A 27,610-nucleotide genomic window follows, 5' to 3' on the forward strand; every position below is an offset into this window, starting at 1 on the left:
TATAGGAGAGTAAGATGGGAAAGGAGTCATATGGCATCAAGGACTTCCAATGAATGGAAAAAATGTATTGAGGGGTTCTTTAGTACTGCATGTAGTAGAGAGAGCAGGGAATATAAAGATATTTTTATGAAAAGACATAATTAGCAGTTTGGGGAGATTAGATCATATGGAAGATATTTAGAGAAAGAAAATATGCAAAAGGGTGCTTCCTCGCCCAAACCAGTCACCAGTGAATATGACGCATCCATGAACCCTTGAAGTTTGCAATATCGTTATGAAATATTAACATGGTCATGCCAGGGAGGTGCCTGCTCAGATTCTCACAAAATGCTCTCAGCATCACTCCCAGCTAAAGGTTGGTGTCCCCCACCCCCAAAGATCCACCCATTGTCAAATGCCTACAAATCTGTTTCTTTTCCAGGTTTAACTTTTGGGGTTTCTGCTGGATGAAAACCATAATACACACAATCAACGAGATGAAGAAGAAGGATATTTTGCCCAATATCACTTCAGGCTATCGGTTTTTTGATATCTGTTCCATCACCTGCAAATCTGTAGAAGCAGCTTTGGTATTCTTTACAGGCAAGGAAGAAAACAAGCTCAATTTTAGGAAGAGTACTGGAGCATTTCCTGTAGACATTGTTGGAACAGATTGGATCATTCTCATCAGTTGCCTTATCAAGAATTCTAGTGTTATATTATTTACCATTATTTACCATACTCAGGTATGTCAGAATACCGTGCTGGGTGCCAGCTTGTGAAAAATCACAAGCTATGTTTGGCTTAATTGCGGTAGATAGTAAGGTGCTCAGGTGAGGCTGAGATGAGATGCAGAAACCAGCAGGGACCATGGTGAAGCCGCTGCCCCTTATTTCTCTGTTCAGTCTGGGCTTAGCAAGTGTAACCTGATGCCTACCTGAAGGTGATTTCAGCCTCTTCTTTAAAAAATAAAATTTATTTATTTAAAGGAGAGAGCACAGGTGAGATGGGGCAGGAAGGAGGGGTTGGGGTTGGAGGGGAAGAATCTCAAGCAGACTCTCAGTTGAGCTCTGAGCCCTGCAAGGGGCTCAGTCTCAGGACCCTGAGATCATGACCTGAGCGGAAATCAAGAGTCAGAGGCTTAACTGGCTGAGCCACCCTGGCCCCCATTTCAGGCTCCTCTTCATCCCTTAGGATTTCTGCTTTAATTTTTGCCTAGAGGTTGTGAGTTACTGATTTGTACCCCTTGAGGCATGGCACTCTAAGCACTGAGTGAGGCACGGAGTAGGTGATGGAAAAATACTGAGTGGGTGGTTGGTTGGTTGGTTGGTTGGTTGGCTGGCTGGTGCTAGGTGCTATAAAGAACTCATTTTGTTTCTTGCCTATATTAAAGCTTATTATTCATGACTCTTTGCTCCTTATACTAACGTACTGAAATGAGCCTGTGGATCTCACAAGATAGCTAGAATTTTGGGATGCTAACATTATGGAATTTTTGTTTTTTACTTAAAAAAATATATTTTTTACTTTAAGTTTTTACTTTAATTCCAGTTAGTTAATGTACAATGTTATATTAGGTCCAGGTATATGATATAGTAATTTAACAGTTCCCTACATCACCCTGTGCTCATCACAACAAGCGCCTTCCTTAATCCCCATCTTCTATTTCACACATCCTCCTACCCACCTCCCCTCTGGTGACCATCTGATAATTTTAAATTCAGAGACTTGGAACAAGTTTCAACTTAAGAACAGAGGATATTAGGAAGAAAGGATTATTAAGAAAATATAAATAAAATTCTATAAGTATTTCTAAGGCTGGATCATTACAGTATAGTCCAGATTTATTAATGTGAATGATGATTAAGTTTATTTGTGTTACTAAAGTAATGGGAGAATTAGAAGTAATTGTAAAAAGTAGTCTTTACATCGTATTTCTTTTATAAAGCTGCAAATACGAATGTAGGAGGAACAGGAAAACACTGAGAAACAGAACCAAGAGGAGGGGTTGGGTGACACAGCTGACGTCTTAGGCGTGGGCTTCATGCAGCTCAGTCGAATGGTTCCCGTGAGCCCTATCTTCCACCAAAAACCACCTGTGATCCAGACTGACTAGAAAACTCTGATTGATTTTCTCATTTAAATCCTTTCAAAGAAGGAAAAGAAATCCATACGACATTTTCACATTGGTTGTTTCACTTAATATACTCATATAACATATATATTAATATAATGTGTGTATTATTCATTATAAGCCACTGAGTATATATTAGTTATACTTAATATATAGATGTCATTACCTGATTCTACTCATGGGGAAACAGGTTCAGAGGGTTTAAGTAACTTTTCTATAGTCTTACACTAACTATGGAGCCAGAATTAAAAGTCAGGCATCTGTGCTTCCTAAATGACATTCTTTCCTATATATGACCTCCCTGATGTTGCTGCTAGCGAGTTTCCAAAGCAGAATGTAAACGTTAGCCAGTGGAGTAAGAATAGGACAAGTGGTAGAGAAAAGAGAAAATAGGAATATTTCGTCTCTTATAAAGGAATTGACAGTCATGGGGACATGGAATTATAATATAGGAGGCCCTATTGATGGTGACATATTAATAACAAGGAATGAGTTAGGGGAGAATGTAGCATATGTTCCTCATTGTAGAGTCAGGGAGACTGGGGGTCCGGCACAGCAGAAATACATGTGAGGCTCGAGAATTCACAGTACTGATGAAAATATAAGAATCTCTGGCAAAATGCAAAAAAAGTCTTTAAAATATTTTCATTTTTCTAGACAAGCACCTATGAAATGAGTGCCACTTTGTTGGAGAATGCAGCTAGACCTGTGGGTGCAGTAGAGTTTCCTACCACCCTCCATCAGTGAGTCTCAAGACCTAAACACTTAGCAGTCCTGGTGGAGAGAAAATAAGAAAGAGAAGAAAAAGAGGGAAAGGAGTGGTGGTGGGAAAACACATACACACAATGAAGAGGGGCCGAGGAAAGGGGGGAAGGGAGGAAGAGCAGGAGGGAACTGGCCTGCCAAGTACACTGTGAATCCACTCTCTCCATTGTCCCCGTGGGTGAGAAGCTAGAGCCAAGATAGCGCCTGGATGGCTTTACTCCCACATCTAGTCTCATGTGAATGTAGATGAAAGGGCAGAAGACCTCCTTTTCCGTGCTGTTACTCCAGCTGTGAAAAGTGCTGCATTGAATGTCATCATCTTAATAATTAGCTCCTCAGACTCCCATGGAGTGGGGTGGGAAAAGGGTGCCTATGGAGGTCTATGTGTTCCCTCTAACAGTCCCCACTTGTGGGCCAGGGAGCGGACTACATGTCCTTTTGAGGAAGGATGTGAGAATGAAGGGAGAACAACTGTTAAGTCCCCTCCCTGTCCAATAAAAATATCCAGAGATTGTTTGATATGCGATTTGGCTATTGCTTCCTAAAACTGCACAAATATTTTCAATTGTAGGTGGGTTATGCCTCTACCTGCTCAATTCTTAGTGACAAACAGCAGTCCTCATCTTATGTTTGCACAGTAGCTGGTGACAAGATCCAGTCGGATGCCATGGTCCAACTCATCTAACATGTTGGGTGGACCTGGAGAGCCATCATAGCAGCTGGTGATGATTATGGAAAATGTGGAGTAAAAACTCTTAGGGAAAGAATGGAGAGCGCCAACCTCTGTATTGCATACTCTGAAATAATTCCCAAAGTCTTTTCAAATGAGAAAATGCAGAAAGCTGTTGATGCCATAAAGAACTCCACTGCCAGAGTTGTTTTGCTTTATGCATCTGATATTGACCCCAGTTCTTTTGCATTGGAAATGGTTCACCATAACGTAACAGACAGTATATGGATAGTGAGTGAAGCCTGGATTACTTCAGCCCTCATCACAAGGCCTGAATATTTCCCATATTTTGGGGGAATTATTGGATTTACAATACCAAGAGCTGATATACCAGGATTAAAAGAATTTCTTTATGATGTATATCCTGGCAAGGAGCCAAATGATGTCCTGACCATTGCATTCTGGCAAACCGCTTTTAACTGTACTTGACCCAATAGCAGTGTTCCATACAACACTGACCATAATGTAACTGTGACGGGAAAGGATGACAGATTACGTGCCATGTCTGAAAAGTTCTGTACAGAGACGAAGAGTTGGAAGATCTTAAAAATACGTATCTGGATGTGTCTCAGCTGAGATTAAAAAAAAAATGTCAAATAAGCGGTGTATTCTTGGCTTGCACCTTGGATGGTCTAACTAGACTTGAAGAAGGACATGGGCCATATGTTCCTGGAAACACCTGTTCATATATATCTGACTTTGAGCCTAGGCAGGTAAGTTGTTGTTTTACTTCATGGTATAGTTTCACATTAAAAGAATTCATACTAATAAAACCATTGACTTGCTTTAGTATTTAATAGATATGATTTATCACACACCTACCTAGAAGAATAGCTTGCTTATGTGACCTAAATGAGCATTTTTAAGTTCCCATTTGTTAATAGAGTTTTCTTATTGGGTTTGATGTGAATGAAAGTAAACCCCCTCAAAACAGTACCTTGTGCAAAATAGTTTTTTTTCCCCTTCACTTAAGTGAAGTTCAGAGATTAGCATTCTAGAACTGAAAGATGGCTTAGGAATCCTGATTACTTCTACCTTCTTTTTTTTAATTTTTAATTTATTAATAAGCATATAATGTATTATTAGCCCCAGGGGTACAGGTCTGTGAATTGCCAGGCCTAAACACTTCACAGCACTCACCATCACATACCCTCCCCAATGTCCACAACCTCACCACCCTCTCCCTACCCCCTGCTCCTGGTCACCCTCAGTTTGTTTTGTGACAGTAAGAATTTCTTATGGTTTGTCTCCCTCCCGATCCCATCTTGTTTCATTTATTCTTTTCCTACCCCCCAACCCCCCACATTGCATCTCCACTTCCTCATATCAGGGAGATCATATGATAGTTGTCTTTCCCTGAATGACTTATTTTGCTAAGCATAATATCCTCTAGTTCCATCCACATCATCGCAAATGGCAAGATTTCATTTCTTTTGATGGCTGCATAGTATTCCATTGTATATATATATATATATATATATATATATATATATATATATATACACATTGTGTATATATATATATACATTGTGTATATATAGAATATATATATATACACCACATCTTTTTTATCCATTCATCTGTTGATAGACATCTAGGTTCTTTCCATAGTTTGGCTATTATGGACATTTGTTTATAGCAGCAGTTTATGTGCCCCTTCGGATCACTACATTTGTATCTTTAGGGTAAATACCCAGTAATGAGATTCCTGGGTTGTAGGGTAGCTCTATTTTCAACTTTTTGAGGAATCACCATGCTGTTTTCCAGAGTGGCTGCACCAGCTTGCATTCCCACTAACAGTGTAGGAGGGTTCCCCTTTCTCTGCATCCTCACCAGCAGCTGTCATTTCCTGACTTAATTTTAGCCATTCTGACTGGTGTGAGGTGATATCTCATTGTGGTTTTGATTTGTATTTCCCTGATGCCGAGTGATGTGGAGCACTTTTTTGTGTGTCTGTTGGCCATCTGGAAGTCTTCTTTGCAGAAATGTCTGTTCATGTCCTCTGCCCATTTCTTGATTGAATAATTTTTTCTTTGAGTGTTGAGTTTGCTAAGTTCTTTATAGATTTTGGATACTAGCCCTTTATCAGATATGTCATTTGCAAATATTTTCTCCCATTCTGTCAGTTGTTTTTTGGTTTTGTTGACAGTTTCCTTTACTGTGCAAAAGCTTTTGTTCTTGATGAAGTCCCAATAGTTGCCCTTGCCTCCCTTGCCTTTGGTGATGTTCCTAGGAAGAAGTTGCTGCGGCTGAGGTCGATGAGGTTGCTGCCTGTGTTCTCCTCAAGGATTTTGATGGACTCCTTTCTCACATTGAGGTCTTTCATCCACTTTGAGTCTATTTTCATGTGTGGTGTGGGGATATGGTCCAATTTCATTTTTCTGCATGTGACAGTCCAATTTTCCTAGCACCATTTGTTGAAGAGGCTGTCTTTTTTCCATTGAACATGCTTTCCTGCTTTGTTAAAGATTAGTTGACCATAGAGTTGAGGGTTTATTTCTGGGCTTTCTATTCTGTTCCATTGATCTATGTGTCTGTTTTTGTGCCTGTACCATACTGTCTTGATGATGACAGTTTTGTAATAGAGCTTGAAGCCCAGAATTGTGATGCCACCAACTTTGGCTTTCATTTTCAGTATTCCTTTGGCTATTTGAGGTCTTTTCTGGTTCCCTATAAATTTTAGGATTATTTGTTTCATTTCTTTGAAAAAAATGGTTGGGATTTTGATAGGGATTGCATTAAATGTGTAGATTGCTTTGGGTAGCATAGACATTTTCATAATATTTGCTCTTCCAATCCAGGAGCATGGAACATTTTTCCATTTTTTTGTGTCTTCCTCAATTTCTTTCATGAGTACTTTATAGTTTTGAGTATAGATTCTTTGCCTCTTTGGTTAGGTTTATTCCTAGATATCTTAAGGTTTTGGATGCAATTGTAAATGGGATTGACTCCTTAATTTCTCTTTCTTCTATCTTGTTGTTCGTGTAAAGAAATGCAACTGATTTCTGTGCATTGATCTTATATCCTGACACTTTACTGAATTCCTGTACAAGTTCTAGCAGATTTGGAGTGGAGTCTTTTGGGTTTTCTGCATATAGTATCATATCATCTGCAAAGAGTGAGAGTTTGACTTCTTCTTTGCCTATTTGGATGCCTTTAATTTCTTTTTGTTGTCTGATTGCTAAAGCTAGGACTTCTAGTACTATTTTGAATAGCAGTGGTGATAATGGACATCCCTGCCATATTCCTGACCTTAGCGGAAAAGCTCTAAGTTTTTCTCCATTGAGAATGATATTTGTGGTGGGCTTTTCATAGATGGCTTTGATAATATTGAGGTATGTGCCCTCTATCCCTACACTTTGAAGAGTTTTGATCAGGAAGGGATGCTGTACTTTGTCAAATGCTTTTTTAGCATCTATTAAGATTATCATATGGTGGTGTTCTTTCTTTCATTAATGTATTGTATCATTGCAGATGTTGACCCAACCTTGCAGCCCTGGAATAATCCTTTTAATGTACTGTTAGCTCCTATTGGCTAGGATTTTGGAGAGAATTTTTGCATCTGTGTTCAAGGATATTGGTCTGTAATTCTCTTTTTTGATGAGATCCTTGTCTGGTTTTGGGTTCAAAGTGATGCTGGCCTCATAAAATGAGTTTGGAAGTTTTCATTCTATTTTTGTTTTTTGGAACAGTTTCAGGAGACTAGGAATTAATTCTTCTTTAAATGTTTGGTAGAATTCCCCTGGGAAGCCGTCTGGCCCTGGGCTTTTGTTTGGAGATTTTGATGACTGTTTCAATCTCCTTACTGGTTACGGGTCTGTTCAGGTTTTCTATTTGTTCCTCGTTCAGTTTTGGTAGCTTATATGTCTCTAGGAATGCATCCATTTCTTCCAGATTGTCAAATTTGTTGGCATAGGGTTCCTCATAATATGTTCTTATTTGGTGTTGTGACCTCTCCTCTTTCATTCATGATTTTATTTGTTTGGGTTCCTTTCTCTTTTCTTTTTGATAAGTCTGGCCAGGGGTTTATCAATCTTATTAATTCTTTCAAAGAACCAGCTCCTAGTTTCGTTGATTTGTTCTATTGTTCTTTTGGTTTCTATTTCATTGATTTCTGCTCTGATCTTTATGATTTCTCTTCTCCTGATGGGTTTAGGCTTTCTTTGCTGCTCCTTTAGGTGTAGGGTTAGGTTGTGTACTTGAGACCTTTCTTATTTCTTGAGAAAGGCTTGTACCACTATATATTTTCCTCTCAGGACTGTCTTTGCTGTATCCCACAGATTTTGAACCATTGTGTTTTCATTATCATTTGTTTCCATGAATTTTTTTCAATTCTTCTTTAATTTCCTGGTTGACCCATTCATTCTTTAGAAGGATGCTGTTTAGTCTCCATGTATTTGGGTTCTTTCCAACTTTCCTCTTGTGATTGAGTTCTAGCTTCAGAGCATTGTGGTCTGAAAATATGCAGGGAATGCTCTCTATCTTTTGATACCAGTTGAGACCTGATTTGTGACCCAGGATGTGATCTATTTTGGAGAATGTTCCATGTGCACTAGAGAAGAATGTGTATTCTGTTGCTTTGGGATGAAATGTTCTGAATATATCTGTGATGTCCATCTGGTCCAGTGTGTCATTTAAGGCCTTTATTTACTTGTTATCTTTTGCTTGGATGATCTGTCCATTTCAGTGAGGGCAGTGTTAAAGTCCCCTACTATTATTGCATTATTGTTGATGTGTTTCTTTGATTTTGTTATTAATTGGTTTATATAGTTGGCTGCTCCCACGTTGGGGGCATAGATATTTAAAATTGTTAGATCTTCTTATTGGATATGCCCTTTAAGTTTGATATAGTGTTCTTCCTCATCTCTTATTATAGCCTTTGGCTTAAAATCTAATTGATCTGATAAAAGGATTGCCACTCCTGCTTTCTTTTGATGTCCATTAGCATGGTAAAATCTCCCTCCACCCCTTACTTTAAATCTGGAGGTGTCTTTGGGTCAAAAATGAGTTTCTTGTAGGCAGCATATTGATGGATTTTGGTCTTTTATCCATTCTGATACCTGATTAGGTATCTGATTAGGATATTTAACCCATTTACATTCAGGGTAACTACTGAGAGATATGAATTTAGTGCCATTGTATTGCCTATAAGGTAACTGTTACCGTATATTGTCTCTGTTCCTTTCTGGTCTACTACTATTAGGGCATCTCTTTGCTTAGAGGACCCCTTTCAATATTTCCTATAGGCTGGTTTGGTGTTTGCAAATACTTTCAGTTTTTGTTTGTCCTGGAAGCTTTTTACTCTTCTTCTATTTTCAATGATAGCTTAGCTGGATATAGTATTCTTGGCTGCATGTTTTTCTCATTTAGTGCTCTGAATATATCATGCCAGCTCTTTTTGGCCTGCCAGGTCTCTGTGGATAAGTCCGCTGCCAATCTTTTTACCATTGTATGTTATAGACTTCTTGTCCTGGGCTGCTTTCAGTATTTTCTCTTTGTTGCTAAGACTTGTAAATTTTACTATTAGATGACGGGGTCCATCATCTAATTAGATGAGGGGGTTTCTCTGTATCTCTTGGATTTTGATGCTTGTTACCTTTACCATATTAGGGAAATTCTCTCTAATAATTCTCTCCAATATACCTCCTGCTCCCCTGTCTCTTTCTTCTTCTGGAATCCCAATTATTCTAATGTTGTTTTGTCTCATGGTATCACTTATCTCTCAAATTCTCCCCTCATGGTCCAGTAGTTGTTTGTCTCTCTTTTGCTCAGCTTCTTTATTCTCTGTCATTTGGTCTTCTATATCACTAATTCTTTCTTCTGCCTCATTTATCCTAGCAGTAAGAGCCTCCATTTTTGATTGAACCTTAATAGCTTTTTTGATTTCAACTTGGTTAGATTTTAGTTCTTTTATTTCTCCCAGAAAGGGCTTTTATATCTCCCGAGAGGGTTTTTCTAATATCTTCCATGCCTTTTTCGAGCCCGGCTAGGACCTTGAGAATTGTCATTTTGAACTCTAGATCTGACATATTACCCATGTCTGTATTGATTAGGTCCCAATTCTTTGGTACTGCCTCTTGTTTTATTTATTTATTTATTTATTTATTTATTTATGTGGTGAGTTTTTCTGCCTTGTCATTTTGTCCAGATAAGAATATATGAAGGAGCAAACAAAATAGTAAAAGGGTGGCAAAGACACCAGGAAAATGTGCTTTAACCAAATCAGAAGGTACCCCAAATCGTGGGAGGAGAAAGGGGGTAAAAAGAAGCAAAAAAAAAAAAAAATTAAAAAAGAAAACAAATAAAGAAAAATTATGAAAAAGAAAAAAAATATATTGGACTGGTGACTAGAACAAGGTCACCCACTCAATTTTGGGAGTATTTTGGTCTTTTAGAAGAAACTACCTCCCAAAATTTTGAAGAATGAAAAACATATATGAGGGTAAACAGAATGAAGGGATGGAATATCAGTATAAAGATGACAAAAAAAATTTTTTTTTAATTTCTAAAAAAAGGAGTTGATAAGGTAAGTTTGTTGGGAGAATAAAGAAAAAGAAGGTGGAGAGAATTTGCTTGGGCTAGAGACTAGAGCAAGCCTGGTGCTAGATTTAGGGTGTATTTTAATCTATTAGAAGAAGTTGTACCCCAAAATTTTTTAGAAGAAAAAACTCTATGTGTATACAAAAAATAAAGTTAGATACAATGAAGGATTATAACAATGAAGGTTCAAAAAAGATTTTTTTTAATGAAAGGTATTAAGATAAACTAGTTAAAAAATGTTAAAAGAGGAAAGGGTAAAAATTTAAAAAAATTTAGCAGAAGAAAAAAATAATAAAATTAAAAAAAATTAACTTTGCAAGACTAAAGATTCATGGTGAGAAATCCATGATTTCCATGCTTTGCTTTCTTCTCCTCTGGAATTCCGCTGTTCTCCTTGGTAAGTAAACTTGGTCTTGATTGGATTTCTCCTCTGATCTTCTGGGGGAGGGGCCTGTTGTAGTAATTCTCAAGTGTCTTTGCCCCAGGCAGAATTGCACTGCCTTTACCAGGGGCCAGGCTAAGTAATCCGCTCAGGTTCACTTTCAGGAGCTTTTGTTCCCTGAACTCTTGCTTTCTGTAGAGTTCTGGAGGGTGGGAATGAAAATGTCACCCTCCCAATCTCCAGTCCAGAGGAGCAGGAGCTCAGGGCCCCACCCCTCAGTGTGCCCTCAGAGAAAAACGCTCAATCACTCCCATCTCCCTGGCCTCCTGCTGCGCTCAGAATTCACCCAGCTTGTGACCAAGAGTTTCTGTCTCTGGCATACAGCTCTTCTTGGAGTCTCCGAACCCCGCAGATCCCTGAGCTCCTCCGGGGGGGTCTCCCTGGATCCTGTGGTGACCCCACTCACAGTCCAGTGGCCTGTGCCATGGATTACAGTTCAAGGTAACCCCGAGTTCTCACTCATGAGCTTCCCCTCTCCAATAACCTGTGAGCTCTGTAACACTCAGACACCCCCGATCCTTCTGCATATGGTAAAAGGAAGGAGAGATAAAAGGGCAGGTGACCTGGAGTGGCTGTATTCCAGGATGGATGGCGATTTTCAGAACACTTGAAATATTGACTTACTAAGGGCTTCAAGTTATATTAATCTTCCATGACAGATAGGACAGGAATAATGACCCTTGTTTTACAGACCAGGAAACTAGTGCTTATTCAGATATATAACTAGCCCAAGGTCATGACATTTGAAAGAGCCAAAATATGATGTCAGATCATCAGATATCATAATTCAGACTCTATCCACCAAGTTGTTTGGCTTCTCTGGTTTGTGGAGGGACCCTTGTACCATATATTATTCCCTTGGCTTAGAATCTCCTTGTCGCTTTACTTGTCAGTAAATTCCTACTAATTTTTTAAAACCAACCCAGATGGCTACTTCCTGGGGAAACCTACTAAATTTTCCTAAGGCAATTAGTTAGCTATCTCCCTCACCCATGTCTTTTCAACACTCCTTCCACAACAGCAACATAGTGGCACATTGAATTTTATTATATATAGTACCCTGTTTATTCATTTAGCCTTTCCACTGGACTGTGAGCTTTGCAAGGTAGGGAACGGATCTGGTTGATCTTCATATCTCTACCACCTGACGTGTAGGGAAGGGAATGATGGGGAGGCAGACTGGTACCTATACATGGAAGAATTCTAGGAAGTAAGTAGGAAGATCCTTTATTCCCTAGATAAGAAGGTATTTGGAAATATTAGGCACCACTGTCCCTAATCAATGCTTTTTGTTAGAAATGTATGAGCCACACAGGTAATTTAAAGTTTTCTAGGGGTGCCTGGAAGGCTCACGGGTTAAAACCTCTGCTTTTGACTCAGGTCATGATCCCAGGATCCTGGGATCGAGTCCCCCATCAGGCTCCCTGCTCAGTGAGGAGTCTGCTTCTCCCTCTCCCTCTGCCTGCCTTTCTGCCTACTTGTGCTCTGTATCTCAAATAAATAAATAAATAAATAAATATTTAAAATTTTCTGGTAACTAAATTTAAAAATAAAATGAAACAGATGAAATTAAATATAGTTGTTTTATTTGATCTGAGATGGCATTTTAACATGTCATAATCATGATAATATAAAATAAAATTATAAATGATGGTTTACATTTTTTAAACAACGTCTTTGCAATCCAGGTGTATTTTATACTTATAGCTTATCTCGATTTGGCCAGCCACCTTTCAAGTTTCAATGGTCACATGTGGCTACAAGTTGTTGTATTTGATAAGAAAGGTATAGAGGAAAGGGAAAAAAAATTCAATCACATGATAAGAATTTTGAGATTATTTTCTTCATAAACCCTGTCTCCAGGCAATCAAATAGTTACAAATTGCTTTTTTATTCTCTTCTTTTTTTCTTCTTATTTTCTAGGTAATGTACTATTTGAAGACTTTAATGTACTATTTTCCTGACTTTATTCAATGCTTCTTATTAAATTTTCACTCAAATGTATTTGTTTTTGAATGCCTTGTAACTTTTTCTTAATTTCTGAAGTTTATTACCCGTAATAGAGAGAGAATAGAAATTGATGACAATGGAGATGTGACTGGGTACTATGATATTTGAAATTGGCAATTAGGTGATAATGGAGAGATTGCCTTTGTGAAGGTTGGAGAATATATATTCACAAACTCTAAATTTGAACTCATGATGAAAAAGAATGTGACAATATTTCAGAATACCAAATCATCAAAGTTTAGTTGATATCTTATTTTGTTTATATACTCAGAAAATTTGTTTATATACACAAAACTGTATTTCAGGCACTGTAGAATATCAGACACCTGGAGTTGGCTATTCCAAGTCAATTTTTTTCAATATAGTACATATTTTTCTAGATACAGATTCAGGTATTTTGTTTTGGAGATGTTTTGGTATTTTTCTTGGACTATAGTTTTAAATATTAGTTTTATCATTTTGTTTTTCTTCTTAAAGTACTCCAGTCAAAGGGTTTGACTTCTTTTATCTGTCTTCTGTTTTATCTACTTACTCTCTGATCATTTTTGGCTTTTTCTTTATTTTATTCTTATTCTTTTCATTGTTTTCCTGACTTTATTCAATGCTTCTTATTAAATTTTCACTCAAATGTATTTGTTTTTGAATGCCTTGTAACTTTTTCTTAATTTCTGAAATGGCTTTATTTTTTCTTTAGTTTCTTTCCTGAGTAAAATAAATTTTTCTGTTTCTTCCAGTTTTCTATTTATTATTTAATTTTTTAATGCCTGGATCATGTATTTTTGCATATCTCCTAGTGTTTTTCTGAGAGTACTTAATTGTCATGCTGGAATTTTTTCTTTAAAGATTTTATTTATTTATTTGATAGAGAAAGAGACAGCAAGAGAGGGAACACAAGCAGGGGGAGTGAGAGAGGGAAAAACAGGCTTCCCACCATGCAAGGAGACTGACATGGGGCTCAATCCCAGGACTTTGAGATCATGAACATCATAAACATTCATAAACATCAAAGGCAGATGTTTAACCACTGAGCCACCCAGGTGCCCCTGAAATATATATATTTTTAAATGCTATGTTACATTATTTTTCCGCGTAATGGTTGTTGTATGTGTGTGTGTTGATGGGATCTGCAGCAATGTTTTGATTTTCATTTTCTGTTTTCTTCTTGTAGGAAACTTACAGAAGGCACTTAAACCATAATATTTTTGTTCATAGACAGGGATGAGAGTTTCTGGTGTTTTACAAACCCTATTTCAAGACTGCCTTCTTCTTTTAGTAGAGTGAAAAGTAGTAGTTCATTTAAGAAAGCTTAATGAGTCATTTGGTTTTGTGGTTCACTCTTGTTTCTGCAGCATTTTTTTTTTTTTAAGATTTTATGTATTTATTTGACAGAAAGAGATCACAAGTATGCAGAGAGGCAGGCAGAGAGAAAGGAAAGGAAGCAGGCTCCCCGCTGAGCAGAGAGCCTGATTTGGGGCTTTATCCCAGGACCCTGGGATCAGGACCTGAGCTGAAGGCAGAGGCTTAACCCACTGAGACACCCAGGTGTCCCTCTGCAAGATTCTTAACTTTTCCCTCTTCTTTCCCATTCTACCACATCTCAAAAAGATACTTCTCTCTCTCCATATACCATCTAGTCCCAGTGAAAGTGTGCTGTCCTGAGACTGGCCCCACTTTCAAGACCTTTCCCTAGAGGTGGTGCTGTCTCTCCATGGTTTGGGACCTGTTTTAACACAGGGTGGGACATTTTCTTTCTAGGAATGATTTGCCAGCTCTCCATCAGCCTTTGGTTCTCAGTACCCCCTTACTCTTTCCTGCATGTTTTGACAAGTTTCTGTCCATTTTCTACATACCCAGGGATGAGGGAGGAACTCCAGAGATGGCCTTGCTGTAGTTTAATGGCTATTTCTCTGCATACAAGTACTTTGAAATTCATCGTATTCACAGGTTCTTTATGATGCTAAAAGTGTGGTTTTATTTACTTTTTTCATTTTTTAAATTTGCATGGTCTTTTTGAGAGGATGTGTGGAGAGATTTGCTGTTTAGCAGCTGCCATTATCCTGAGGTAACCCAGAAGTCCTTCTTTCCCTTTCTGATGGTAATTCTAGAGGGACTTCATTTCTTCCTCCACTTGTCTTATGTGTTCTCAGGGGCAAAGAATGATAGAGAGAATTTACAAATTCATAATATAATTTGGAGTAGGGAACACTAGCGACAGGTATAGTATATGTGTGGGTGCACATAGATGTCCACAAGCTTTGATTCAAGAAATCATTTGTAGGACAGAAGGATGTTTCATAAGTTTCAAAATTCTTTCCAAAATACTGTTTTCAAGATTTTCTGAGAGGTAGGAGAATTAAGGTTTAAGGATTAAATACATCCTCTTTGGATGTAAACTACTTAACCTACACACATACACAGAAACTATTATTTTCCTTATTATTAATATTTATTGAGAGAGAATTATTGTTACTTATTTTATTTATTATTATAATTTTTATTCCTCCTCCTCTATAGCAACAGGAGGGCTTTGATATGCAAGACTGAGAAGTGGCTGGTGAGCTAGAGACTGGGTCCCCTGGTTAACACCTGGAGAAGAATTGGAGCAAGTTGAGGGGAAACCTCATCACTTACAAGAAGTCATAAAGGAACCCCATTACTTCCCAGACAGCTGAACTTTTTACCCTTAATGAGATATTAGTTCTAGGAGAGTAGAACTCAAGGGCCTTTGATACTCTAGTTCATTGGTTATTACAGGTCACAGTAAAATGATAGGGAGGGTGGAAAAGCTCTGGCAATTTAATCTTCAGTGTGGATCTCAGAATGAAGGGACCAGCAAGAGCCAGGATGCTGAATGTGGGCATAGGTGCAGCCAGAGGTTTTCTTTGTTGTCCCAGACTTTTTTTGGGGCAGGGGTATTTTTATTTTGATTTTTATTCATGTATCTTTTCTCTTCCTGGGTGGCCCTTCAGACCTGAGATCTGAGATCACAAAACAGTCTTCCAAATCCTGCTGGAAAAAGATCTAAGAATAAATGACAAGGAAATTAAGATTGCTGAGCTCCTATGCTGTGCCAGACACCTTGAAGATCTTTTTTAAATCTCTCTTTTCATCTCTCTCTCTCTCTCTCCTTATTTATTTTCTTTTTTTACTCTCTGCTTTCTATGGGCAGCAGTAAACTTATATAAATTCATGCATACTCACAGAAGCATACATACAGACACTCCAGTTCCTCCCTTTCCTGCCCCATCCTTAAGCAGCACTCAGACACACTATGATAGGATATAAATGTACAAGCTACCGTTTTTGCCACTGTAGGGGCACAGCTCTCTTCTGCATTTTATTTCTTTGACCCAATTGGTAGCCCCTATTCACATGTAGCCTTTAAAATGTAAATTAATTAAAATTAAATAAAATTAAAAAGTCAGTTCCTTAGTGGTACTGGCCACATTTCAAGCTTTCCACAGCCACCTGTGGCCAGGAGCACTATAATGGATACATAAGACTTCTATCATTGAAGAAAGACAGAGCTGCCCTAGGCCTAGAGTATAAACTATCTTCTGTGGTCTAGAACTCTCTCCCTGAATGGGGCCTGAGACTTTTCACTTTGTATTCCTACTGCTAGGCACATAGTAGGTATTCAATATAATATTTTGCATGAAAAAAGAGAGAGAGATGTTATTGCTTATATAGACAAGGTTCATAGAATGCTTGTTCTACTGAAAATTGATGGAAGAATAGTAAAGTATCATAGTAGATTTGCATTTTAATGTTTCATTAGAGCATAATAATTTTATTAATCTTCTTTATTAAAATTGGGGATATATTTGTATAATGAAATCGGCTCAAATGAATTAGATACAAATTTACTAAACATCTACTATGAGCCCAACTCTTGTTAAGTCCTGCAAAAAACCACTGCCCTGAATTCCAGTCCAAGATGGTGACATAGGAAGACCCGAACTCACCTCTTCATGGACACACCAAATCTACACCTGCTCATAGAGCGTTTCCTCCTGAAGAACAGAACAGCTTATGCACAACAAAAATAGAGAGATCTCTCTGAGAATAATAAGAGAAATGGAGACATGGTAAAAAGGGAACCCCCACTCCCTGACCTGGGAACTGCAGGGGGCAGAGAAAAAATATTATCTGAGATGACCTTGAACAGATTTGTCTTCCCCGAGGCACAGAAAGAAAGGCTCAGATTTAAAAGAGCAAATAGAATAAGGGACTAGCCCTTGGACCTTGTCAAACAGGGAGGGAGCAGTTGGGATTTTCTCTGGGTTGGAAGGGGTGAGTGAGTGCCTGGGTTTATGTTTCTCCTCCACCTTGAGAGTGAATGGGAAAAGGGTCTGTGCACCCTACCGGCCTGCTGTCTCAGCATTTCCTGGGTGCCTAGAGCTCAAACTAGCTCCAGCCATCTCCCCAAGAAGTTCACAGGGCAGTGTACACCGGACCATCCCTTGTCAGTGCCCACCACAGCTCCAGCTGACAATTTAATCTTCAGCGTGGATCTCAGAATAAAAGGACCAGCAGGAGCCAGGATGCTGGCCATGCAATGTCAGCTCCAGATGGCTTGCAAGGACACCCCTGGTACAGAGTGCTCTGGGACTCCCTGGCTATGCCTGCCTTAGCTCCAGCTCTCCTGCCAAAATGCTCCCCGTGCAGAGCACCTTGGGAACACTTGGCATGTACTTGCCTCAGTTCTAGTCACTCCACAAGGCACCCCCTGCATGGAGCAGCCTGGGACCTCCCAGCCCACACCCCATGTTGGTTCCATCTACCCCACCAAGGAAACACCTGCACCAAGCAGCCCAGGGCACCCTGGTTTATACCTAGTCCAACTTCAGCTGTCCTGCCAGGGCAGCATCTGTGCAGAGAGCTCAGTGGCCTCCCACCTTGCATTCACTTTAACTTAAGGTGTCTCCCTCTCTGTGGAGAGCCACAGGGCCATCCCAGCCTATGTCTATTTCAGCTGTGCAGTTCTGGCACAGAATGTCTTGGAACCCCCAGATCACACAGCTCCAGCCCACAAACCAAGGTCACCAGGCACAGTCTACACGGGTGGCAACCATTGTAAGACCATTCCTTCAAATGCAGGAGAAGTCATTGTTCCATCTAATTTATAGAAACAAACATAGAAAGTTAAGCAAAATGGAGAGACAGGAATATGCTCCAAATGAAAGAATAAGAGAAAACCTCAGAAAAAGAACTACATGATAGGGAGGTAAGCAATATATCTGATGAAGAGTTTAAAGTAATGATCATGAGGATGCTCATGGAACCAGGGGGAAAAGTGGAAGAAAGTGAGAGCTTCAACAAAGACATAGAAAATGTAAAAAAAAAAAAAAAAAAAAATCAGAATTGAGTACAATAACTGAAATGAAAAATACACTAGAGGGAATCAATATCAGATTAGCAGATGCAGAAGACAGATCAGACATTTGGAAGATAGGATAATAGAGAGTACCCAAGCAGAACAGAAAGAAGAAAATAAGAATTTTTAAAAACAAGATTAGGTGAAGAGATCGCTTGCAAAAATCAACAAAATATTAGCAAACCAGAGTTGACAATACATTAAAAGGATCAGTCACTACAATCAAGTAGAATTTATTCTGGGGATGCAAGAATGGTTCAGTACTCCCAAATCAGTCAACATGATATACCACAACAACAAAATGAAGGATAAAAATCATATTATCATCTCAGTGGATGCAGAAATAGTATTGGACAAAATTCAACATTCATTGTGATAAAATCTCTCAACAAAGTGGGTTTAGAGGGAACATTCCTCAATATAATAAAGGCTTTATATGAAAAACCCACAGTAAACATCATACTCCATGGTAAATAACTGAGAGCTTTTCCTCCAAGATCAGAAACAAGACAAGGATGTCCACTCTCACTGCTTTTATGCAACATAGTATGGAAATTCTAGACACAACAATTAGAAAAGACAAAGAAATAAATGTCATCCACACTGGCAAGATCCACTATTACCATTTGCAGATGCTATGGTACTAATTACAGAAAGCCCTGAGGACTACCAAAAAAACTATTAGAACTAATAAAGAATTTGGTAATGTTTCAGGATACAAAATTAATACACAAACATTGGTTGTGTTTCTATATGTTAATCAGAAAGTAGCAAAAAGAGAATTAGCAGAATGTAGCAGATAGAGAAAGAGAAGACAGTCCCATTTACAATTGCACCAAAGAAAATTAAATATCTAGGAATAAACTTAACCAAGGAGGTGAAAGACCTGTACTCTGAAAACTATAAAACATTGTTGAAAAAAGTTGAAGACAATGCAAACAAATGGAAAGATTCAAAGCAATCCCTACAAAGTACCAGCAGTGTTTTTCTTAAACTAAAACAAGGAATGTTAAAATTTATATGCAACCACAAAAGACCCTAGATAGCCTAAGAATTCTTGAGAAAGAATAATAAAGCTGGAGGTATTACAATTCCAGATTTTAAGATACACTACAGAGCTGTAGTAATCAAAACAGTATGGTATTGGCACAAAAACAGACACAAAGATTCAGTGGAAGAGAATGGAGAGCCCAGAAATAAATCCACACTTACACGGCCCAACTGAAAAGTGGGCCAAGGACCTAAATAGACATTTTTTTTTTCAAAAAAGATATACAGATGGCAAACAAACACATGAAAAGATGCTGAACATCATTCATCATGGAAATGCAAGTGAAAACCTCAATGCAATATCACCTCACACCTGTCAGAATGGCTAGAATCAAAAGGATAAGTAATAACAAATGTTGGTGAGGCTGTCGAGAAAAAGGAATCCTCGTGCACTGTTGGTGAGAAAGTAAATTGGTGCAGCCACTGCGGAAAGCAGTATGGAATTTCTTTAAAAAATTAAAAATAGAAATGTCATATGACCCAATAATTCAACTACTTGGTATTTACCTAAAGAAAACAAAAACACTAGTTCATAAAGGTGTATGCTCCTGTATGTTTATTGCAAAATTATTTTTAAATTTTTTTTATTGCAACATTATTTACAATAGCCAAGATATGGAAGCAACTCAGGTGTCCATCCACAGACGAAAGAATAAAGAATACTGATGTGTTTATGTAAATAATGGGGTATTACTCAGCCATAAAAAAGAATGACATCTTGCCATTTACAACCACATAAATGAACCTAGAGAGTATTATGCTGGATGAAATAAGTCAGAGAGAGAAAGACAAATACTGTATGATTTTACTTGTATGTAGAATCTAAAAAAAAAAAAAAATAAACAAACAGCAGAAATAAACCCTCAAGATAGAACAAACTGATGGTTGCCAGAGGGAATGGGGGTATGAGAATGGACAAAATGGGTGAAGAGGAATGGGAGGTACAGGCTTCCAGCTGTGGAATGGATAAATCATGGGATGAAAGGTCCAGCATAGGGAATCTAGTCAATGGTCTGTAATAGTGTTGTATGGTGACAGATGGTGGCTTCACTTGTGGCAGGCATAGAGTAACATATAGACTTGTGGAATCACTATATTGTACATCTGAAACTAATGTCATATTGTTTATCAACTATACTTAAAAAAAAAAAAAAAAAAGAATGCAGGAGCCAAGCAGAAGTTTTCCCTGGTCCAAATATGGACAATTTGAGCATCAATAAGGAAAATAAATGCAATAAAAGAAAACACATTTTTAAATTCATAAGTTTGTGATGATATTCTCCTTCCAAAATTAACCAGTTTTGGAGGATTCTTTGGAACCAACCTGTTATTTCACAATATATAAAATAAAGGGAAAGAAATAACACACACACACACACACACACACACCCCAAAACTCTGCTTCAGAGCACTTACAGTGTAATTAGTTAATTAATTGGGCCAATATTTATTGAGCACAATATTATAGATGCTAGATACTCTCCTAGGAAATGGGGATATGTCACTATACAAAACAGAACAAATCCATGACTAATGGAGCTAACATTTCAGTGGGAAGAAATGGACAATATACAAGACAAATAGACAAATTATGTTATCTTAAAGGGTGATAGTGCTGGAGGGAAAAAAGTAGTAGAGCCTGAAATAGGGAGTGATGGGGGGAGTTGTAACTTCACATAATGTGATCAGGAAAGGCCTCACTGGGGTGATATTTGAACAAAAAGGGAAGTGAATCCTTGTATCATCTGGGGGAGGAACATTCCAGGCAGAGGGACTGGTGGTTTCTGAGTCCTGAGGCAGGGACCTGCTTGGCCTTGTGGAAGAACAGCAAAGAGGTCAGTGTGACTAGACAGAGTGAGGGAGTAGGAGAGCGATGGGAAAGGAGCGAAGAGAGGTGAGAGAGGGTAGATCACATGGGCCTCACTGGCTATTTAAGGACTTATACGCGTTTACACTGAGTGAAAAGGGGAGCCATGGAAGAGTCTTGAGGGAAGAGAGTAATGGTCTGATTTAGGATTTAAAGGATCATCTCTTAGGGAGCCAGGGTGGCTCAGTTGGTTAAGTGACCTACTCTTGATTTTGGCTCAGGTCATGATCTCAAGGTCATGAAATTGAGCCCTGCACTAGGCTCTGCACTCAGCTTGGAATCTGCTTGAGATTCTCCTCTCTCCCTCTGCCTCTGCTATTCCTCTGGCTATCTCTTTCTCTATGAATGAATGAGCGAATGAATGAATAAATGAATGAATAAAATCTTTAAAGGATCATTTGTCTGCCATGCTGCAAATAAACTGGAGCTGGGGTGGGGAACAAGAGTAGAAAAAGGGAAACCAATTAGAAGACCAATAAAATAATCCAAAATAATTCGGGTACTTGAACCAAAATAGATGTGTTGGAAGCAGCACATAATAGTCAGATTCTGGATATCTTACAATAAGAGGCCAGTGGATTTGTTGAAAGACTGGACTTGGAAGTGTCCTGCCTGAAATAATTAGTGGTCAGGATAAGGCATGATTTAATTTGTGATGGCAAACCGAGTCTGGAGGTTGCTGAGCATATGGGCCTTAGTGAAGGAGAGGAATATATAAGCAAGTAATGCAAGATAAGGTTGGAGGTTATGGATGAGAATGGAGGAGTCGGTGACAGAAATGGGGATTTGGGAGAAGGAATAGGCTTAATAAGGATAGCTTTGGACATGTTGAATTTGAGATGATGATGGTAACTCAAAGTAGGGACATACTGGAAGTTTAGAATATGGAATTAGAGGAGGTGGGACAGGATGGTAGAGATCAAGATTTGGGAGTTCTTAACACTGATGCTGGTCAAAAACAAAGAGTGAATGAGCTACTTTATATCACGAGATAATAACAGAAGATTAAGGACCAAACCTAAGAAAATGCCCACAGTGGGGAGGAAGGTGGAAGATGTAGAAACAATAAAATAAATAAAAGACCCAATGGAAGACAAGGGAGGCTGCATTTCAAGAAGGGGTCGATCAAGAATACCAAATATTGGGGTGCCTGGGTGGCTCAGTGGGTTAAACCTCTGCATTCAGCTCAGGTCATGATTCCAGGGTCCTGGGATCAAGCCCTGCATCGGGCTTTCTGCTCAGCAGGGAGCCTGTTTTCTCCCCCTCTCTCCCTGCCTGCCTCTCTGCCTACTTGTGATCTCTCTCTCTCTCCTCTCTGTTAAATAAATAAATAAAATCTTAAAAAAAAAAAGAGTACCAAATATTGAAGAAATACAAAAGAGAATGTAGCTAGACGAGAAGCTAGCCGACATGGCAGGAAACATTTTAGTGAGATGAGTGAGTTAGAAACTAGATTACTGGCATTGAGAAGGAAAGGGGTACCAGGAAATGGAACAAAGAGGCATCAGCTCATTGTTTATGATGATTTTCAAAGAAGGATATATGGAGAGCTCTTTTCAGAAGACTGGGTCAGGAGAAAGGAAATCCAGTTCATTCCGTGGTCATGCACACACCTTATAAGAGGCCTATTTACTGTGTGAAGCAATATAAAAACACACTTCAGTAATATTACATTTCATAACTAATCTCAGAGATTTCTAATATTTTTCATTGTTTTGTAATTCGGATTTAACCTATAAAACTCAATATAGGAAAATTCTGTTTTCTAAAACAAATATAAATGTGATTATTCACTTTCCAAAATAAATATTTCCTTAATGGAAACTACATTTTATCTCCTCTTTAAATAGGAAGTTCTTCATTTCCATTAAGATATAAACTGATTAAAAGACACTGCATTTGTGCTGGGTTCCAAAGTGCACATCCTGTAGAATGTAAAGGGAGACTTTTTTTTTTTTTTTTTTTTAACCATTGAGCTCTCAAAACTCTTTTTTTGTGAGAAAGTATTCCAGTGTTATGCCTTGTCCACATTTCCTTTTTGTCCTTTCAATTTTTCCCATGGAAAAGATCTTTTATTTTTCTTGACTCTTTATGACACATCTTTGACTTTCAGACTATGTTGGGATGATCTTGTGAGAAAAAATCTTTTTTAGGCTCTCAAGACAACTCTTGGGGTCACTGGTCCCCCACAAGTAGAAACAGATTTGTCAAATTCTGTTTATCATGTATCATGCCCAGAGTATCATGGGCATGGAGGCTGGTCTGAGGCTCCCAAATTAGAAAGACTTAACTTGAAGATGAGCTCTGAATTTCTAGAATCAACCACAAGACTGATTTTCAGCAAAATTCCTCTTTAAGCTCTCCAGGTGTCATTCATTCTCTTTGTTATCTTTGTCCAACTACACTGGGTTTCCTAGATATCACAAAACCCATAGAAATCCAGATGTGAACTCTCTCAGCCTTCTTTTTTCTTTCTTTCTTTTTTATTTTTTGTGGAGACAAAGACTTTGTTATATGCATTGTTTTTGTCTTTGCTAGCTTCCCCATTTGGTGTGTACTGATCTGTGTTATCCTGGGACCCAGGAGGGAATTCGTCAGAGGAACTGATATGCTGCTTTGACATCCCATGTGCTGATGGCCACATGTCATGAGAACCAGGTAGAGATGGTCGTATTTTCCATTGGTATTTGAATGCAATTAGAATAAGCATGGTCTGGTGAAGAGGGCTTTGAAAGCCATCTTTATAAATAAGTGTGAACAACTTATAACAAAGATCATTATAATCCATCAAACTGTTAAACATTCTGTGCAGTGTGAAAAAAACATAATACTAGGTTTTAGTTCTAAAGCTGCTATAGTTTGGAAAAGGATTTGCCTCTGTGAATTTAAGAGAAAAAATTTTTAAAAATGAAATGTGATGGGGCGCCTGGGTGGCTCAGTGTGTTAAAGCCTCTGCCTTTGGCTTGGGTCATGATCCCAGGGTCCTGGGATTGAGCCCCGCATCGGGCTCTCTGCTCAGTGGGGAGCCTGCTTCCTCCTCTCTCTCTGTCTGCCTCTCTGCCCACTTGTGATCTCTGTCTGTCAAATAAATAAATAAAATCTTAAAAAAAAATGAAATGTGAAATGGGAATAAATGGATTCATAAAACTTTCTAAATTTCTAAAACAGAATATGCATTAGTTATATAAAAACTGGTGAATAATTAGAAAAAAAAGTGAATTACAGTTCTATGTTCTACTGTATTATCTCTCATTTGGAATTATAAGATCAAGAATTCTACCCCTAAAGACAATGGACTTAAGGCCTTAATTACTTCAGGTTTGCAGGATGCATTTTACAGATGAATTCCATAACAACTACTCTATGACTTCTTCTCCACAACTTGCTGGATTGTTGCTCTTCATGACCAGGATTTTAGTAGGTTTTGGTTTGCTTAGCCTTTTGAAGCATGTTGGATCAGGTGCATTTTTATCTCTGCTTATCTCTATCTTTCAAGATCATTCAAGTTGTCCTTGTTCTTTACCTAAAAGCCCTCAATAACAATTTATTTCAAGGAGAATTTTCCCCAAATGGAAAATAGGTAATCTGAACACCTCCCTGAACCCCACGTGACCCAGTCTCTGCACTGAGTTATGTCAAGAGAAGTCCAGTCTGGCAGTCAGAAGTTATTGAAAGGGAATTCCAATTTTTACCTGCACCTTTCAGAGAACATTAAAGAGATCCACTTGGTAATTTACCATGAATACATCTCAAATCACTTTTTCTTATGTTGTAATATTCTCCTTTGGAGACTCTGACCATCTGAAGGCTCCCAAATTTTTCTCAATTTTAGTCAACATGGTTGTTATTTTTGTTTCCCTTCTTATTCTCAGTCCTTTTCTCACTATTCTCTGGAATCTGCATCTGGAGGTTGGGGAGGAGAAAGCCCAGGGAGCAAAGACAAAATTCCCCTCAGTATGTGGCAGTAATGTTGAAAGGAATGTTGAAAACATTTGTAATTTGGGTGCTTGGCTGGCTCAGTTAGTTAAGTATCTGTCTTCTGCCCAGGTCATGATCCCAGGGTCCTGGGATGGAAGCCCTGCATCAGGCTCCCTACTCAGCAGGGAGTTTGCTTCTCCATCTACCCCTCTGTGATCTCTCTCTCACATACTCTCTCTTTCACTCTCAAATAAATACAAATCTTTTAAAAAAATTGTATTTTAATCAACCTTATCACAATCCTCTTGATTGTTTCACCTTAGTAGCTTTAATTTTCTCATACATGGGAAACCATCTGTGGATTGTTCCCTGGTTTATGAGGATACAGACCTCCCTTCTCAATTGGATAATTGGAAAAGAAAGAGGCATCTTACTGGAAAAGGCCATACAGGATAGGGGGAAACCAAGAAGGCAGACTGAATTCCCAAAACTGAAAATAATTCTCAGTCCATAGTATCTGTTGAACACTCTAAGATCGTTGTATTGCTGCTTTTTCTTTTTTCTTTTGATATTATATATTCTGTATAAAGGAATCTCAATGATTCCTACTCTAGGTCTTTGGCTGCTCTAAGCTATTCGCAGTTGAAGGGGACAATTGATTTTCCTGCAGTCAGTCCTCTGTTCTTTGTTCATTAGGTCAAAAGGGAGTGTGAACAACGTGGTTGTCTTTGACTATTGGTCAAATGCACAAAAGAGTGAGTGTGTGCTTAAAGAGGTGGAATTCCTTGCTTACGTTGAGACCCTGGGATTCATGCTTGCTATTCTGTCTTTGGGGTCCTTGTGGTCTTTGCAGTCACAATTGTGTACATGATATACTGGCATACTCCACTCATGAATGCCAATGACCAGGAGCTGAGCTTTCTCATACAGTTTTCTCTTGTCATCATACTGCTGTCTTCCATGCTTTTCATTGGCAAGCCATACAACAGGTTCTGTGTGACCTACCAAGTCACTTTGACAATGAATTTTTCTCTTTGCCAGTCTTGCATTCTTGGAAAGACTATTTCAGTGTTTTTAGCTTACAGAATTTCTATTATTATTGTTTTTTAAATTTTCAGACAGAGATCACAAGTAGGCAGAGAGGCAGGCAAAGAGAGAGATTTGGGGAAGACGGCTCCCCGCTGAGCAGAGAGCCCGATATGGGGCTCGATCTAGCTTACAGAATTTCTAAATCCAAAACCCAACTTATATCCATCCAGTCCCTTTATCTAGAAATCATTGTACTGATCTCTGTTGTAGTTGAGATTGGCATATGCACAGCCTACATAGTATGGGAGCCCCCAAGATTGTACAAGAACACGGAATGTAATGAAGGTGTCTAGAGTTTTTGTGTTCTATGGTTGGAATCGATGTCTTCCTGGCCTTGCTATGCTTTCTAACAACCTTTGTTGCTTGCCAATTGCTGGATAACTACTATGAAGGAAAATGCATCATATTTGGAATGCTGGTCTTTTTCACTGTCTGGATCTCTTTTGTCCCTGCTTACTTGATCACCAAAGGCAAGTTCAAAGTAGCTGTGGAAATATTTGCAATCTTGGCATCCAGCTATAGTTTGTTGGGTTATATATTTGCTCCCAAATGTTTCATTATTTTGTTGAGGGCAGGAAGGAACATTGATGAAATTGTTGGTGGGGGTGTCCCCACCATGGATAAGGGCATCCAACTGACTTCAGCCTCTGTGAGCAGTAAGCCCAATAATTCCACAGCATCAAATGTTCTGGATAACTAGAGTTGTGAGTTACATGTGACCTTCAAAGCTGCAATGGTGATAGGGTTCAACATTCCCTTTCAAGTTGCTCCTACAGCGCTTTCTGATGCTCTGGGGGTAATATGGAGGATTTGGGTTCTAGTAGTATGGTCCTAGCATGGGATATGAAATGTCATACTGTAAGACACCATTTAGCAGAAATTAGAATACCCGTTACCACCAAAACTGTAAGTAGCTTCATTCAAACATTTCATAAGACTTTGGTATGACAAGTGTATAGCAGGGGGCCCAAGTAACCTAAAATGATGGATAAAAAACCTGGCTCTTGAATATGGTTTTTTTAATATCATGGGTGTCTGGTTTAGAAATTTACATCAAACAAAGACACTTTGTGGGGACCAAAAGACATCTTGTTAATGCCTCTATGGAATTGATAGCTTTTCTCCAACTGAAGTAAGAATTATAGCTCATAAACTTTGCCTTGGAGTAGGGCGTTTGGTAAGAGAATTTGTTTTTCAAAGGACTCTGCAGCTTACAGATAATATTGAGAGACTGGGATGTGAACAAAGCTCACAGTTCCTTGAATTCATAATGGGAATAGGTAAGTTTCTTCCAGAGGGAAGGCAAGGACCACCTCCTCCAGAATTTCCTAGATAACAGTAGTACAATATTTGAGTTTCAAAACATTCTTCTGCTTAAAAAATAAAAAGGAGGGGAATTAAGATATCAGCAAAGCAGTTGTTATGTTGATTATATATTGAATACTCAAAAACAAAATAAGCAAATATTTAATTAGAGCACGTATTAGGATGCAAGATATTTTTGGATAAATTAAGTTATAGATATTTACTCCGTCATTATCCAGAGTTAACTGGGATGTTATAAAAATTTTTTTCAATCTTCTTCCAGATACAACATTTTAAAAATGATCTACATATATTTATGTGCATATGAATTAAATGTGTGGAAAAACAGAATTTGTAGAAATGCTGATAAACCAGATACTCATGTGCATATTTCACTTTAGGAA

General features: G+C 38.4%; 1 protein-coding gene across 1 annotated transcript; it reads left to right on the forward strand.

Moving 5' to 3' along the window:
- Window positions 1–428: 428 nt before the first annotated feature.
- On the forward strand, window positions 429–26,601 carry LOC309859471 (vomeronasal type-2 receptor 1-like; the record flags this gene model as incomplete). The annotated part of the gene is given in 11 exon segments (XM_082720184.1): window positions 429–725; window positions 1,946–2,047; window positions 3,450–3,560; window positions 3,564–4,034; window positions 4,038–4,128; window positions 4,131–4,321; window positions 10,943–11,031; window positions 25,509–25,636; window positions 25,639–25,880; window positions 26,072–26,186; window positions 26,189–26,601. Coding segments are annotated over 11 exon segments (2,232 nt in total). The 5' UTR covers window positions 429–446.
- Window positions 26,602–27,610: the final 1,009 nt, after the last annotated feature.

Source organism: Mustela nivalis (genome assembly GCF_964662115.1).
Source record: "Mustela nivalis genome assembly, chromosome: 1".
Classification (NCBI taxonomy): domain Eukaryota; kingdom Metazoa; phylum Chordata; class Mammalia; order Carnivora; family Mustelidae; genus Mustela; species Mustela nivalis.